General features: G+C 39.6%; 1 protein-coding gene across 1 annotated transcript; it reads left to right on the top strand.

Moving 5' to 3' along the window:
* The first annotated feature begins 2372 nt into the window (after positions 1-2372).
* On the top strand, positions 2373-16923 carry fgg (fibrinogen gamma chain). The gene is made up of 9 exons (XM_033983187.2): positions 2373-2547; positions 2904-2951; positions 4599-4785; positions 5674-5758; positions 7675-7805; positions 9507-9640; positions 10152-10336; positions 11460-11737; positions 13893-16923. The coding sequence occupies exons 1-9, from the start codon at positions 2485-2487 to the stop codon at positions 14069-14071; spliced, it is 1290 nt and encodes a 429-aa protein (XP_033839078.1). The 5' UTR covers positions 2373-2484; the 3' UTR covers positions 14072-16923.
* Positions 16924-18002: the final 1079 nt, after the last annotated feature.

The following is an 18002-nucleotide window of genomic DNA, read 5'->3' as shown; positions in this document are numbered from 1 at the left end:
ACAACTTATTTGAGAGAAAAGAGAATAGAAACCCCTGGGAAAATCAAGAGACAAACTTACTCAAGGACAAATAGTTGTTCTTATCTGCTCTGCCAACTAACTTATGCCGATAGTGATCGTGTCAGTGTAATTTAGAGGCTTGACCATGATGCATCTCCAATAAGGAACTGTGAGGCTATCAGGAGTGTAGTCAGCAGAGGGTCAGAGGAGCACGGCTTTACTCTGAGCTGCTCACAATGGTGTTTATGCACCAAAATACCACTGTAACTTTTTAGACAATTTTCTTTCTTTTTTTATGTTATGTAAGAAACTTCCCTAAATTCCTGTGGTGATACGGCTTGAATCTCCACAAACCTGACCCTTATTTGGCCAGAAAAGGGAGTGCCGGGAATGGCATGAGTCAATCCAGGTCCATTATGAGATTTACAGAGAAAAGATGCACATGTACAACCACAGTTTATGTAGAACAAGGGAGAGGTATTTTTTAGACATTATTGGAAGTTGCTGTAACAACTCACGTGTCCTGTTTGCAACAGTAAACAGATTAACAAACTATCCACCTCAGTGAGAACTAATTTCACATCTAAGTGCAATAAGTTTGCGATATTCTTAAAAAAGCCATTAACTCCACAACACAAATAAGACGCCTGCAGCCACCTAGACACTTAGACTGGTGACGATCTCTTAGACAGTTTTGTCAGTTACAGGTGCAAAGTGAGTCAGCTCTGAGTTCATCTCCATGCTGCCTCGATGTGTTACCCACTAGATTTTCTAAAGTCTGTGCTCAACAGTTTGCTGTCAACACTCGCTTGTATAGTTAACATGTCACTTTAATCTGGAACATTCCCAAGAGCTTTGAAAACTGCAGTTATCAAGCCTCTTCTAAAGAAGAGTAGTCCTGATGCCACAATACAGAACAATTACCAACCCAGGTCAAATTTCTAGGTTAAGTCCTTGAAACAGTTGTTAAAAAGCTTATTAACTCTCCAAATGAACAACTCCTTTGATGTTTCCCAGTCAGGTTTTAGACCCCACCACAGCACTGAGACTGCTCTTATCAAGGTGACAAATTACGTCCACCTGAACACTGATGCAGGCAAAGTCTCAGTCTTGATCCTGTTAGATCTGAGTGCTGCTTTTGACACTGTGGATCATGGGATCCTCTTACAAAGACTAGAGGACTGGGTGGGCACCTCTGGTACAGCACTAAACTGGTTCCTATCTAGAAAATGGAGTATTTTGTTGAAATTGGAAAATGTGTTTTGGATTAAATGTCCCTGACCTGTGGGGTGCCCCAGGTATTAATCCCGGGACCCCTGTTGTTCAATCTCTACATGCTGCCGTTAGGCCAGTTAATACGCAGCAATAATGTGTCTTACCACAACTCTGCAGATGACACTCAGATCTATGTCTCACTGCAGCAGGTGAATATGGACCAGTGGATTCACTCTGCCACTGCATCCAACAGATCAGTGTGTGGATGCAAAACAACTTTCTTCAGCTAAACTCAGGCAAGACTGAAGCCATCTTTGGCCCACAGAAACATAAAGAAAGTGTCAGCAGTCACCTCCAGTCTCTCTCTCTAAAACCTTCAAATCAGGCTAAAAATCTAGGGGTAATAATCGACTCAGACTTGAACCTTAACACCCACATCAAATCAATAACATCTGCAGCTTTTTACCACCTAAAAACATTGCAAAAATCAAAGGTAAACTGTCAAAACCAGACTTAGAGAGACTTATCCATGCATGTCTCCAGTAGGTTAGACTACTGTAACAATCTGCTCACTGGCCTCTCCAAACGAGGGTTAACACAGCTGCAGTACATCCAGAACGCTGCCGCTCGGGTCTGCTTGTGTGCAAGTCTCTCCATGGCACTAAAGTACATCTTCCACATGTTAGTGCCATATGAACCATCTCAGACTCTGAAAACCTCATGGGCTGGCCTCCTGGTTAAATCCTGCTTTAGTTCTGGCCTCCTGCTAGTCCCCAGAATTCAGTTTTTTTGCAGTTAAAACCTAGAACATTCTTCCTGAACATGTGAGACAGACCTCTACTTTGACAATGTTTAAATCCAGGCTCCAGACGGTTCTGTTCAGCTGTGCATACGACTGAAAGGGTTTTTATTCTGCACTCTTCTCTTTTAATGTTAATTTAATGATGGTTTTTATGTTTTGATTTGTTTGTATTGTGATTTTAATGTCTTTCTTATTATGTAAAGCACTTTGAATTACTTTGTGTACCAATTGTTCTATACAAATAAGCTTGCTTTAGTCTGCTTAAATGATGGTAAACCGAAAAAGTACTTGCCATGTATCAGATCTGGGAAATGATGAGTACATAAAGCTTTGAGTCACGGTTTTGTCCTGACACTGTGTTGACTTTGATTACCCATGAAGCCTTTCTCAAACACTGCAGCAGGACCTTGGTCAGATAAATATCCCGGAGTGCCTCAGTGACCCCTCATTCTCCACCACACACCAGCATGGCACCTTCAGTTGTTCACGCCGCTGTAGGACTCCTCTTCCTCCTTGCCTCTGCGCACGCGGTAAGGACAAAATGCTTGAATTTGAAATACTGAGATTCAAGATTTCATGAATTTGGAATATTGATTTGATATCCATCCATTTTCTTCCGCTTATCCGGGGCTGGGTCACGGGGGCAGCAGTCTAAGCAGGGACTCCCAGACTTTCCTCTTAGTATAATTATCTTAAATCCAGTCAGAAATGGATAGATGGATAGACTTTATAACAGAATCATGGTCCATAGTAAAAAAAACAGCAAAACACATAACATAATAAATCTAACCTACAGCTATATTATACTCAAATCCAAAGTTTCTCTCTACAAGTTTCTATATTGTGTTTTATTCATTATTTTTATTTTATTTAATTTTTTTTTCAGCAAACAAGAGGAGACAGCGTGGCAGCGTGCCAGCCAAATGATGGTTTTGTAAGTATTTGCACCAGTACTTAATAGTTCCGCTTGGGTAGTAATAGTACTTTTACTTGAGTACATTTTTGGGGCACTACACACAGGTCTGATAACGACTATTATGAGATTAAAGATTGAAATTTGAATGACCGTTGATGAAGGTTACTGAAAAAAATCCAAAATCTTGTTAAAGTTGTCCAGCAGATAAATGTGACCAGTTTTAGTCAGTTTATGTCTGAGTATTTGCGTTTAAAATAAATAAATAAATAAATAAATAAATAAATAAATAAATAAATAAATAAATAAATAAATTACTCAACTATTACAAGAAACTATTGCATAACAATGGAATAGCAATGGTATGGAAGCCCGTTTCCGCCATGAAAAAAAAAAAAAAAAAGCCCCACAGAAAGTCAAAATTATGAGTTTTAAACTCATAATTATTAGTTTTAAACTCGTAATTATGACTTTTAAAACTACTAATTATGAGTTTAAAACTCGTAATTAGGACTTTTAAAGTCTTAATTGAACTTGTAGCACACTGCAACTGAGTGTACAGAGCAGAGGAGACAGGAGGAGGACTGTTGTGTTTATCACCTATGTACTTTTAAAAATGAATAAATTAAGCTCCAGTAAAGTTTTTGGCGTCTTGAACAAATCAGTTGGGCCCTGAGTGCTGTTCTGACCACTGTTTTGTGCCGTGAGCGCTTTTCTGACCACTCATGAGCTGTGCTCTGGGTCTGTGAGCGCTCGTCCTCCTGGTCTGAGCAGAGTGCTAGCTGCACAACCCCGCTGGTTTATTGAGGAAATTATTAAAATACCAAATGTTACATTCCCAAAATTCCGAGTTTTAAACTCATACAAAGGTGTTGAAGTTTAAGAGAACGTAAGTAAGTGGATAAAATTGTGCATAGTATTGGCCAAGGACAATGTATTTATATGTGCAGTTTATGTTATATTATTGTCTGTGATACATACAGGGACAAAACATAATAGGTGGTAGAAGAAAGAAGTACTCAGTTTTGTTACTTAAGTAAAAGTACAGATACTGGAGCAAAAAAAATACTGCAAAAGTATCACATGAAAAAAAATCCTTAAATAAAAATATTAACATACCTGATTAACAATGTACTTAAGAGTAAAGAGTCAAAGTATTTCTCACAGATTTTTGAGATCTATAATAAAGCTTCAAATGTGGTAATTTTGATAAAGATTTGTGCTTAATTTAGTTTAACAGAAACATTGGATCATTTCCTTTTATTTGTACATTTTAGTTTGCTCAAAGTTGATAAAAAATAAACCTTCAGTCTTTTTTGCAGGTAATAAAAAACAGTAATAAAAAATATTTAAACTTTTCTGTCCTGTTCAAAAATGTAGTGGAGAAAGTACAGATACTTGCTCTGAAATGTAGTAAAGTAAAAGTAAAACGTATCCAGTGTAAGTAAAGTACAGACACCTAAAATTTTTACCTAAGTGCAGTACTTTTACTTTGTTACGTTACACCACTGGCTGAAGTAATAGCTCATGTGTGCAACTTTAAGTGATTTGTCATCTCACATCAAATATATGGAAACTGGTTCAAATCTGACTTATTAGCACAACTTAATACAAGAAAGTGATACAAAATTGATATATTTTTGAATATGTTGTTGTGGTTGTCTTTAGGGAAAGTACTGCCCTACCACATGTGGAGTGGCCGACTACTTGTTTCGATACTTACCAGACATCGACAGAGATTTGACGTACATGGAGAATGACTTGGAACACATCGCCAACATGACCGTGGACACGGAGGAGAAGGTGGTCATCATGAAAGACTCAGCCACAGCCGCGCAGAAGAGCTCCCCGTCAGGTAAGGCGGGTTTTACACTGGGTGGTGGTTAGGAGGGCAGACGGAGGGCAGACGGAGGGCAGACGGAGGGCAGGGTGGGTTGCGATTGAAAAAATCCACAAATATCTGAGGTTCTGGGTCCAACCACTCGCTGACATAATCTTGTAGTTCAAAAGATCCCTGGCCAGCCAACGCCACACGCATTTGAACGACTTTACAAAGCCATGTGGGTCTGGAACCATATCCAGTCTCCACTAATTCCAATATGTGTGATTGAGAAGCAGATTAACCAATTGGAAAAATGCATGTTAGGTTCACATCAAAACAAACATGGCGGCTTATGAGGAAAAAAAATAAAAAATAAACAAAGAGAACCTTGGATGGGGAGTAAACCACCAGGCTGTGCCCATGGAGATGTTATTATGTTGCCTGGAATGTTCCACAGTATCTATCTCCATGGAGTCAAAGAGGTAACATATTATAAAACATTCCTAGCCAAAAACTCTTTCAACTATTACCAGCTATGGTGGTAGGGTGAAGGTTGGCGGTTCAAATCCTGCTCTCGACATTCACTGGGCCACAGGTTGGTGGTGAGATTTCAGCTTCCACAAATGAATGCTATTGTTGTGTCCTTGTGCAAGACACCTTTCCCCCAGTGTCTGCTTACACTGATATATGAATGTGTGTCAATGGGTGAGTGTTTCCTTGATGCAAAGTGCTTTCAGTGGCACAAAAGTGGTGCTGTTGATCATTTATGTGTTTTACACTTGAATATTAGACTGGCATGTGTGCTGCAGCCGAACTCCTAACAGTGGATTCTGTAAGAATAGATTTAAGTCTGTTGTCTACCTCAGTTTGAAACTATAGTTCCCTTTGCAACGGTGCAATGTGATGTGTTGTGCGTTTCAGAAAACTACATCAAGAAATCAGCCAACATGTTGGAAGACGTCATACGCTACGAAAAGACCATCTTTGCACAAGAAAAGCAAATATTGTAAGTGTCTGTGACTCTATGTACTCTGGGATAGATCTTGTTTTTCTGTCAGTGCACCCACAACACCCACGCTGAAGTCCATGCCCACACACTGCAAACATGCTTTGAAGGTTGGACAGATACAATCCCTTTGGACAGATTCAATCTGATATACATAAATTACCATGATTTAATGGTCCCAAATACCAGCTATGGTGGTAGGGTGAAGGATTTGAACTGCCAACCTTCACCCTACCACCACAGCTGGTATTTTCTGATCTATGTTATATGTTGTTTCCTCATCACAATCATACCTGGAGTTGTGTTTGTTTTTTTTGTTTTTTTTCCATACATGTTTAACACAAACCCTGCATATTTAGTCTGAGAGTTTTCTGTTCTCAAACTGAAAACACTTTGTTCCACGTTGTGATGTCATGTGGCAATACAGGACGTTCTTCACGGTGTTTTTAAACTCCATACACCTTCACTAAAATGATTTGGATGATTTCAACCCTGGAATTTATCATTTCTACTAATCAAAAGGTAAAAGGAGCTGCTAACCTGAAAACTACTGCTTCGTGACATCACAAGGTGGAACAGAGCATTTTGAGTTTTGTAGATATAGACAGACTAATAACGCTCAAACATGTTTGAATGAAACAAAACATAACTCCAGGAGGAGATAACAGCATTATAACATGGCTGAAAGCTCACAAGAGTCCATTTTGTATAATACAGGACCACGAAGGATCTAAATGTGTCAGTTTTGGCTTGGGTTGATTTGGGTTGTTCTATTTTACTAGTTTCAAACTTCTGCATCTATCAAGATATGTCTACAGTTCAGGTTTTGAAATACAATTTGGCAGAAAATGAATCTAGAAAATATTGAATTACTTAGAAATCTGTCTTCCGGTCCATAAGTGCACCTGGTGGCCACATGATTGGCAGCCTGATTCATTTTGGTGAAATTAGCAATATTTTTAAGCATATCCAAACCCTTTGTGCAAAATGGAGGATTTAAACCATCACATTCAGTGTACGGTTTTATATTTGAAACTTTTTAGGAATTTTATCTCATTTATTTTATTCAGTTTTTTTTTTTTTTTTGTACAATGGTAGTCTTCTTTGAATTGTAAGTACTTTCAGATTACAGGTGGGCTGTCCAGTGTTGTCAGAGATTCCACAATGATGATGACCGTGTTAAGAATTTTCCACAGTTTTGAACTGTGAAACTGGTGCTGTGACTAAATATATAACATTTTAAAATATTACAATAATGAAAATTAAAAAAAAAATAATCTTAGCATGGAAATAACAGCAAGGTACATAGGATGAGCGTTATGTTTTATGTTTTCCACCCAAAAGTTGATATATTAGGCAGAGATTAGGCTTTTGGGTTAAGTACTCAAACATCCTTCACTATAGAGCTTCAGTTGGCCAGATGTTGGCTTCATTGTGACCTCTGTAGGTTTTGTTTGATTGTTTGTTTTTTTTAAATCGTGACGAAGGAGCTTTAGGTTGTTTTTCCTTACACATTTAGTATATGATCCTGATTAGGCCTTTTATTGGATGTATTACAACTATTTACAAGCTGATTGCCTCATAATGTTTGAACTTTTATTCCTACAAACATGTTCATTAGTTGTTTGAAGGATAAATAACAGCCACATAACACACTTAGATCTCTACTGTAATAAGTTAACTGTGTTTTAAGAAAATTAGTGCCATTTTCCATCCTTACAGCAGTTAATATCGGGAATCAATATCTATATCAGACCTGAAAAGGCTGGATTGGTGCATCCCCACTCTGGTGCCCAAAATATGTTTATAAAGCCCCTAATATGGTCAAATCCGAGGTTAGTGGTTGGTGGTGATGGATTGAAGGGCGTGACTGAAGGACTGAACTAATGCATTATTATCATTACTTGCCATTTTAGTGATCTGCAGAACGTTCTTGCATCCAATCAGAGGAGGATGGCTGAGCTGGAGACCATGTCCAACCAGCTGAAGATGAAGTGCCAGGAGCCTTGCCAGGATTCTGTCGTAATCCAGCCCACCACCGGCACAGGTAACACCAACAAGCACCAAAAACACCATTGTAACCCTATGTTCCTGTTTCACAAGCGCTTTCTCAATGTTCTCTCATTCTAGTAAATAGCCTTGACCACTGTTCGATCAATACTCCTCTTTGCTGCAAAGTACACATGCCCCCGGCTTTTATAGAGATGTGCAAATAGTGACCTACACAGGGTTGGTTCAGGGGTTTAAAGGGGGAAATGCAGATGCTTTGTTTAGGGAGGAAGACTGCAAATTTTAAGCCCTCAACATTTGCAAGGGATGAGTTATTATAGCACCATCTACTTACACCTTCAAAATAGCATTTTTACTGATATATGCACCCAGACTCATACCACACATTAAACCAATGAAAAAAAACACCCACTGTGAAAAGATCTTGACCAGTGTTTACCAGAATTTTATTTTATTTTATTTAACCGGGAAAGTCCCATTGAGACAAAAAAAAAAAACTCTTTTTCAAGGGAGTCCTGGCCAAGCGGCAGCAGCAAATAAAAAAATACAGTTACATAATTACAAAGAGACAAGATAACAGGAAAAGACAAACAGATTATGAAAAACAAGTGCATGTTATGGAGTCAGCCTCAAGACCTCTCAGTTTAGATTTAAAAGCATTCAAGGAAATCAACTCTGTCAAGTTCCAGTCTTCCTGCAACATGCTCCATGCATAAGGTGCAGAGTGGACAAAAGCCTTTTTGCCCAGTTCAGTGCGAGCAAATGGAACAGAGAGCAACACATGATCTTGTGAATGAAGAGAATAAGAATCAGCCCTTCTCTGTGACACTAAGGAACAGATGTAGGTCGGCAGTAGACCAAGCATTACCTTATAAATGAAAGTGTACCAATGAGTCCACCTTCGAATTCCCAGGGCAGGCCATCCCACTCGAGAATACAACTCACAGATGTGTCATTGCTTTGCACTTAATAATGAACCTTAGAGAAGCATGATGAACAGTGTCAAAGACATTGAGCTGAAGCATTCATATAAAACACAGAGAGGAAAGTCGTAGCGACAAGTCACTTCTTTACTTCAAACGAAAAACCCAATTTTAGTCTCAGTTTCATGTCAAGATTCTCCACATGTGGTTTGAAAGTGAGGGAGTCATTAATCAATACACCAAGGTATTTATACTCATGAACCACCACTGTGTTTTTTCCTTCAAGAGTGGACACTGTGGGGATTGTATGAGGCATCTTCTTACAATAAGAAAACAACATAAGCTTGGTTTTATCAGCATCGAGAATTAATTTTAGTTGAAGTGAAGACTGCTGGACAGCAACAAAGGCTTTCTGCAAGGATTCAATGGCCTGATCAAGAGTTGATCCACAGCAGTAAATAACTGTGTCATCAGCATAAAAATGTATATTAGCAGCAGTTACGTTTAGTCTGCAACGGCCCTTTGCCATGTAGAATTGTCAAAGGGCCTGGAAAAATCCTGTTCCGGTGGATGAATGGGTATGGATAAAACAAAATATCACTTTAACAAGCCCTGGAAGTTGATCACTCTGGAATTTTGAGAGTCTTTTTAGTAGGCAGCAGTTAATACCCAACTCTGCAAACAGCATGCTCTGAAATGTATTAAATCTGAATCCAAAATTTCAGATGTCTTTCAAATGTGTGCCAAACTTTAATTGATATTCCAATTCTGAAATGCAGTCCAATTTTTGTGATTGTTTTGTTTTTTGTCATTAGATTGTCAAGACGTTGCCAATAAAGGAGCCACCACCAGTGGTCTATACTACATCAAACCTGCAGCTGCACCAGAACCATTCTTGGTCTATTGTGAAATCGATGAATATAGACGAGGCTTCACTGTCATTCAAAGGGTAAGCCATGTTCTCATATTGTTAGTGCTAGTACTTGACTGGAAAACCAACAATTTCAGGCTAAAATACAAATATCCCACAAAAACATAAAATCTCTCCAAAGTTCAAATCACTCAGTTTTATCTTATGAGGTCATGAGGTTTTGAATATTGATACTGATAATCTTCAGTAGAAGTGCTCCTGTGTTCCTATACCCTCATGGGAGTTAGCGCTATCATTTCGTTTAAAATTGTCCACTAAGAGCTAATGTGCAGCTAGCAGCTGTAGATTTAGCATTAACCAGTTAAAGCTGCCATTAATTAATTGATGACTAATGAACTAATCTGCTAATTATGTGTGTATGTGTACACAGTATAAAACTGATTGTGAAATACTTATGTTTTTAGATGTCCAGCCTTAGTACCGTAGTTAAAATCCTGTTCCAATTATTTAAGGGGAAAGTGAAACAAAAGGTTTTCGGATCGTTTTTTTTAAAGAAATTTACTATTTTATTCTGTGTTTGTGTTTACAGAGACGAGATGGCAGCGTGGATTTCAACAAGAACTGGGTCCAATATAAAAACGGCTTCGGGTACCTCTCCCCAGACGACACCACAGAGTTCTGGCTCGGCAATGAGAAGATCCATTGGCTGACCGTCGGTGCAACCATCCCCACTGTGCTGCGGATAGACTTGGTGGATTGGCAGGGCAACAAAAAGTACGATCAATAACTCTATTACATAAGACCAACTTTAGTAAAGGGAGTAAATATGAACTTTGAACTTACGACTATCACTGCATAACACTACACCTACTCTCAGAGATCATAACTTCAGTCTCAAGAGTTATCTAGCACTCTTTGTGCTAGATGTTATTTGGGTAAAAAATGATCATTTTAGTGCATAAGTGCACTATGTAACATTTCTATTGGAAGGTCCGTCACCTGCTTGTTTCCATGAAGACGTTATTGCTTTGCCTAGAATATTCCACTGTATGATATTTAACCTATTTAGCCCCTTGAAGACAAACAAGTGATGCCACCAGGCAAGTTCCTGGTCAGATCCATAGAACATTCCCAACCTTGCACAGCAAGATGGATTATCACAATATGTGTGAGTTCACACACACCCAAGTGAACCAAAGTAAACACAGCGATGCCGACAGATGTCCTTCAGTTTATTTTAAAGAATATACAAATTATTTAGTTTGTGAAAAATGTGCAAAGGTAAAAGCTTTGTGCATTTGTGTGTGCATGTCTGTGCTTTTCTATCAACTAGATATAAGAAAAGTTCGATTTTTCATCTTGTTCCGCTGTTGTGACTCTTCAACCAATCACATTCAAAAAATTGTCATGACATTCCACCTTTTCCCGATCACTTGCAGCGAGAGTGGTTTCAGATGGATAAATGCCAACCAATCAGGTGTGAGGCAGGTTGGAATATTCCAGGTGAAGCAATAACATCTCCATGGAGACAATTCTTCTTCAGAACAGCTGATGTTCTCAGCTTTTTTACACTTTATAAAGGCAGAGGATTAAAAATATGTTATCCATGAAATGACAGAATGACAAAAAATTGTTAAACAAAATAGCAGGCATCATTTCCATGAAAAAACAGTGGAGGATCAGAACAGAGTACCATGCATCAGAATTAGCATCTACACAAATGAATGAGACATCAGTCATGTTACAATCAAATAGGGGCACAAGCCAAGCAGCTTAGCACCAACATCTTAGAGTTGCCAAAAAAGCAGTTTTTACTCCCATTCTTTTCAGCGAGTTTAAATAGACTTCTATTTGATTGGCAGTTCTCTAACCATGCCTTTGCCCTCTCATCACACAGGCATGCAGATTACAACATGTTCGCCCTGAGTCCAGAGATTGACATGTTCCGTCTTACCTATGGCTTCTACTTGGGCGGAGACGCTGGAGATGCTTTTGCAGGCTTTGACTTTGGAGATGACCCCAGCGACAAGTTCTACACCATGCACAACGGGCAGCAGTTCAGCACCCCCGACAAGGACAACGACAAATATGACGGAAACTGTGCCCAGCAGGACGGCTCTGGCTGGTGGATGAACCGCTGCCACGCCGCCCACCTCAATGGAAAATACTACCAAGGTATGACCAATGACAACTGAATGCCTACTGTAGTGTGTAGTCAAGGCACAGTGTGTCCAACACACTTTCAGGTCCACAACAGTAGGCTACAACATAAGTAATAAGCTGCAAATTCTTTTTTTTCTAATTTTCACGACTCCCATGGTTTCCTCCATGTTTGTTTTTTTGTTTTTCTTTTTGGTTTTGGTCAAACAACAAACTCCCTCTGGCGGTTATGTAACACAGAAGACAGTCCTGACATTAGAAACGTTTGGAAGTTAAAATGTCAGTGTACCCTTAGATTATAAACTATATTTGTATCACTCTTACTCAGTGAGAAGTGCCGCAGGCTTGGAAGCAGTCACCAGCCGAGTCCATAGTTCACAAGTATGAGTCTCAAGTCCGAGACCTGAGCCTCGTGTCTGTCCTGACTATAAACCTTTCCAGGAGTGTGTGTGTTTAAAATTGTTGGGCACACAGCTCAGTACAAATTGCCATCCGATGTGTAATCCAACTATGGAAGAAAAATCCATGAATGCAAAAGTTCAGTTCACTCATTCTGTGCTCTGTGAAGTGTCAGTAAACCCTTAAACCCTTAAACTATTAGCCCGGTTGTTTTAGATGCTCTTCTGAACGTTTCATTACAACTAACTCAGGTAACAATCATAAACAAATCTTTGGAAAAGAATCCCATTATTTTTCCAAAAAAGAAAGTCCAAATGAAAGCATATTCATGTCCAGTGCTGGTGTCTGCCTGTCAATCAGCCACAAAGGGACAGTCTGATTGGTGAGTTTTAATCCTAGGACCAGTAGTTTGCAGACAGAAGGCCCAAGGAAAGAGATGACATTTCTGAACACGTAACCCCTAAGATAACACCAAATCTGATAGCATACTCATATTTATTTATCTAAAAAATACAAATTTGTAATTTAATTGATGTAATAAAATCATCAGTTTTACCTTTTTTTTTTTTTTTTTTTGCTGAAATGTCAGGGCCAACAGAAAGTCCTGCAGGCCCTGATGGCACACCACTGCAGAAGAGTAATATAGCGAATATCTAACTATCTATCTGCAGGTCTAGCGTGACAAATTACCCCAATTTTCAAAGGCACAAATTCTTTTAAGTTTGGTGTCAAATCCATATCACAGCCCTGGGCGAGACAGCGATCTCCATGCCTGGCCAAAGTCCCTTCCACATTCTCTTTGAATCTAAAAGAGTCTGGAACCAGACCATGAGCGTGAAAAAACTCCGTCCCAACTTGGAACAGTCCAAACACGTTCATTTGCATCATGTATTTCTCAAATGAGGACAAAAATACTTGTCTCATTCAGAACAAAATGTATCACTTTTACCTGAGATAAATAAGAGTTTGGTTCTTCAGCCGTTGACTGTTTGTCAGTCCTCTGTGTTGTCTTTTTTGCTTTTTTACTTGTAATGTAACGTTGTTTACGGTCGTGTTTGTTTTGATATAATTAGACCATGTGTTTCTCTGATTGGTTGATCCACATGTCAATCACATTCTCTGAAATCAGGGAAACAAAATATGGTTCCAGATCATGGATCTGTTAAAATAACCGAATAGAGTATTGCTCGTTTAGACCTGTCTCAGGTTGGATTAATGGCCTGACACTATCTGGCAAAAAACAAATTAACAAAAGAAACAAAGGGGCAATGGAAGGAGAGGGAGGAAGAAGAGAATGGAATATTATTAATATAATTATTGTATTTTTTTTTTTAAAGGAAATTAAAGGAGAAAATGGAAAGTCACATTTTTTTCATTTTTTTTTCCCCAAAATGTTCACAATACAGAAAAAAAAGAAAGACAGTTGGATTAATGGTCACTCATTGGTACATCCCCTCCTGCCTAGAAAACCTTATCCCATTGTAATCCCAGACTTTTCATGTTCGGCTGACCCAGCACCTGCGGCTTTCACAAAGGTCGGACTTTGTTAAGTTTTGTCAAAACATCTGGTTCTGGCTCGCCAAGTGACCCAACTCCACCTTACCCAGTGCAGCCACAGTGTGGTGGATGGTTGTGACGAAATGGGCATCTGATGTACAAAAAAAATCCATGATGTAAAAGAACGACAGAACAAAGATAAAATGTGTTTTCTAAATGTTTCAAAAATTAGGCTGATCTTTGAAAATAAACTGCCTTGTGTGTTCTTGTCCAGGTGGAAGGTACACGGCAAAGGATGCTGGCGAGTATGGCTTCGATAACGGCATCATCTGGGTGACCTGGCACGACCGCTGGTACTCACTGAAGGAGACCACCATGAAACTAATCCCCCTGACCCGTCTCGCAGCTGAAGGAACCCAGCAAGGCGGCATGAAACAGTTTGGAGGACTCTAAATACAACACCAATACAAGTTCCTTTATGAGATTATCAAATGCTTCCAAATGTCTCCTGTTTTACTGTAGGCCTGTATTAAAGAGTACCCTATTTTTAACGTGTATTTGAGTAAAACTGTATCCTGTCTCCCTGATTAAAGAGGGCGTGATTGACAGGTGGATTAACCAATCAGCAGTGGTGGAAAGTAACAAGTAAGTACAAGTAGTAAAGTACTGTATTTAAGTAGAATTTTTAGGTATCTGCACTTTACTTAAGTTCAATATTTTTCCGAGTTCAAGCTTCAGCTTTGAGCAAACAAAAATAAATATACAAAAGTCAAGAAAAATTAAGAAATTGATTCGTATTGTTACTGTTGACCAAAATATGTACCATTTTTAATCACTATTACTACATTTAACACTTTAACAAATGAACAACACTTGTCTGAAATGCTTTTAATTTTTAGTACATTTTTATACTTGTACTTAAATGCTTTTACTTAAGTATCTTTTTTCATGTGATACTTTAACTTTTACTTGAGTAACTTTTCACCTCTGTATCTGTACTTTTACTCAAGTTACAAAAGTGAGTACTTCATCCACCACTGCCAATCAGAGAGACACGTGGTCTGTCCCAGTTTAATCAAACATTGTGGCTTAGGAATAAAAAAGTAAAATAAAACAACACAGAGATGCAAACCAAACATTAGAAGCACTAAAATGTATCTCTTATGTTTTGTTCTGAATATTATGAGAGTTTTGGAGAGGAGATGCCTTCCACATTTGAGAGACATGTGACTCACATTAGTGGCTGTGGTTGGATCGTCCCACGTTTGGACAGAGGTTTGTTACGCTCAGATTCCAGACCCTTCTAGATTCAAACAGGATCCACAAGGGCCTGTCTGGTCAGACAAGCAGCAGAATGTTGTCCAACACTAGAGGAGGAAAAATAAATAGGGTTGGAAATGTGCTGTTTGGATTTGTATTTTTTTAATTTAGCCAAAAAATAATAGAACAGTGTACAGTGTAGACCAGTGGTTACACCTAAGATCATTTTGGCTTTCCAAGTCCCACCAGATCTAAACCTGTAAATCATGTACAAAAAATGGAGATAACTTTTGATGCCTCACTCCTCTAGATTTTCACAAAATTTAAGCTCATTCCAATAAACACACAAGGAGGAGTTTGTAAAAGTCTTGTGTTAAAAACCTGACAATTTGTGACATTTATTTTTCTTCATCACTGCGGCAAAACCATGAGAAAAAATGGTTTAGGTGTCACTGACTTTTTGATGGGAACGCTTTTTTTTCTCCCCATATGAAAGTTAGTTCCACTCCAAAGCACTCAATTCAATTTATTCACATGGATGGATTGATCACATTCATTAACACTGAGTCTGGGGCATGGAGTTTAACAACTGATTCAAATTTGATGACAGTTTGTCTTTGTGCAAATGGGAGTTGGAAATTTCAACATTTGTGCAAATTGTGAGACTGTGAGGCATGTAGACACAACAAATGTCCAAGGAGGTGTTCATCAAAGTATCCTGTGTTAAAAAAACAGACAATTTGTGAGATTTGAAGTGCATTTTACCATTAGAAAGTAGAAAGTTTCTACCATCGACTACGACGTAAAAATATTTCATGGATGTTATTGACTTTTTTGATCAAGATGCCAAATTGGAATTTTCTGTAAAATTTCGAAAATGTAATTATCTTTTCTCCTCACTTAAACTGTATTTCAATCTGTAGAGGGCTCTAATGTGCAAAATTCAGTATAGACAGAACCACAGTGCAAAAATGTCAGTGTAAGTAGTTGATTGTAGTTATTTAAAATGACAGAAGCTGCTGTTATAGAGAGACGTGTTATAAGTTTATAAAAGTGTCGATTAGGTTCATTCCCCGTGAACCACCAGAGACGATCCCCATTTAAAACCAGCGGTACACGTAACACAGTTTGAGAAACACAGTGTAGACAGTGCCAAGGTTTCCACACCAATGTCAAACTCCAAATAGGCCAAAATGTCTCAAAGGTTCCTGATTCTCACCACTGGGCTTTGTGACAAGGATTTGAGTCAGGGTGTCCTTGTCCAGTTCATAAATGTCGGGACACCGTGGTCACGCCTCTATAGACTCGTGCTTTATGATATATATATATAGTGGCATGTATAAATCTCAAGGTTTATAACATATACACCTGTTACCATGACATCCATCTTACTACTTTTGTCTCACAGTCGCGTTTTGTCATTTGATTGTACTTTTTGAAATTGCAAAGCCCATCAGAAGAGAATGGCTGGCTTTGTCCAAAATGTGTGGTTTGAAAGGTAAGAAAGTCTAGTGCTTGGTGATACGTGTGAAATGGAGACTTGGAAGGACAGCACAGTCAATGCAACTCCAGTTATTTTAAAAAACTATATATGTACTTTGATTTTTACATATAAAATTCACTACAATAATAGCTTTACTCATCAAACTAGTCAAAAACATTGTGTCGGTTTTCAGAGTCTTGTGTCATTTACTTTCAAGCAGTTAGTTATATAGATTATAGTAGTTTCAACTGTCAAATGTGGACAGGCATTTGCAAAATAAGCTCTCTCTGGGGTCCTCTAGTGGCTGTTTCCTGCACTTGCGTTTGGTTATATTCACCTTATTCCTAAAGTTGCTGTGGGCGCCACCATCATCATCATTGGGGTTGTGTTATTTTGCATGGTGCTGCCAAAACTTTTCTCAAATTCTCCATTGAATCAACACAAAGACAGTGCGTTTTAGTAGCGTTTAAATTTAAAAGTAGGCGGGGCTTAAAGTGCTTGTGGACATACTTACTTGTTGCATTACAAATGTATAGTAAAGGCATCTCTTCTGGTTTAAATGAAAGTGCTGTGTGATCTCTACATCTTTACAGAGCATTTGACTTTGGTGGGTTTTTAATTTTTTTTTTTACATTTCTGCCAGAAATCTAGGCAGCATTATAAACAGAGGTCATGAGTGTTGAAAGCATGATTTTTTTGTTTCATCACTCAGAAGCCCCTTATGACGCGTGTTCAATCAAGGCAAGCTACGTCGTCTGGACCGGCGTTACCAGGGCCCCACCCTGGAGCCAGGCCTGGGATGGGTGCTCGACAGCGAGCGCCTGGTGGCCGGACCTTTCCCCACGGGGCCCGGCCGAGAGCTGCTGACCTCGACTGGGGTTGTTGTCGGGCGGTGGAAGGAATACTTTGAGGATCTCCTCAATCCCCCCGTCATGTCTTCCGAGGAGGAAGCAGAGACTGGGGACCCGGAGGCGGACTCGTCCATCACCCTGGCTGAAGTCACCGAGGTGGTTAGCAAGCTCCTCGGAGGCAAGGCTCCGGGGTGGACGAGATCCGTCCCGAGTACCTCAAGTCTCTGGATGTTGTGGGACTGTCTTGGCTGACACGTCTCTGCAACATCACGTGGTGGTCGGGGACAGTACCTGTGGAATGGCAGACCGGGGTGGTGGTCCCTCTGTATAAGAAGGGGGACCAGAGGGTGGTGTGTTCCAATTACAGGGGAATCACACTCCTCAGCCTTCCCGGTAAGGTCTATTCCAGGGTACTGGAGAGGAGAATCTGACCGATAGTCGAACCTCGGATTCAGGTGGAGCAGTGTGGTTTTCGTCCTGGTCGTGGAACACTGGACCAGCTCTATACTCTTCATCGGTTCCTTGAGGGTTCATGGGAGTTTGCCCAACCGGTCCACATGTGTTTTGTGGATCTGGAGAAGGCATTCGACCGTGTCCCTCGCGGTGTCCTTTGGGGGGTCCTCCGGGAGTATGGGGTCCGGGGCTCTTTGCTAAGGGCTGTCCGGTCCCTGTATGACCGGAGCAGGAGCTGTGTTCACATTGCCGGCAGTAAGTCAGACCTGTTCCCGGTGCATGTTGGACTCTGCCAGGGCTGCCCTTTGTCACCGGTTCTGTTCATTATATTTATGGA

This window comes from Periophthalmus magnuspinnatus, chromosome 1, assembly GCF_009829125.3.
Source record: "Periophthalmus magnuspinnatus isolate fPerMag1 chromosome 1, fPerMag1.2.pri, whole genome shotgun sequence".
NCBI lineage: Eukaryota > Metazoa > Chordata > Actinopteri > Gobiiformes > Gobiidae > Periophthalmus > Periophthalmus magnuspinnatus.
This window is presented reverse-complemented; position numbering and strand designations above follow the sequence as displayed.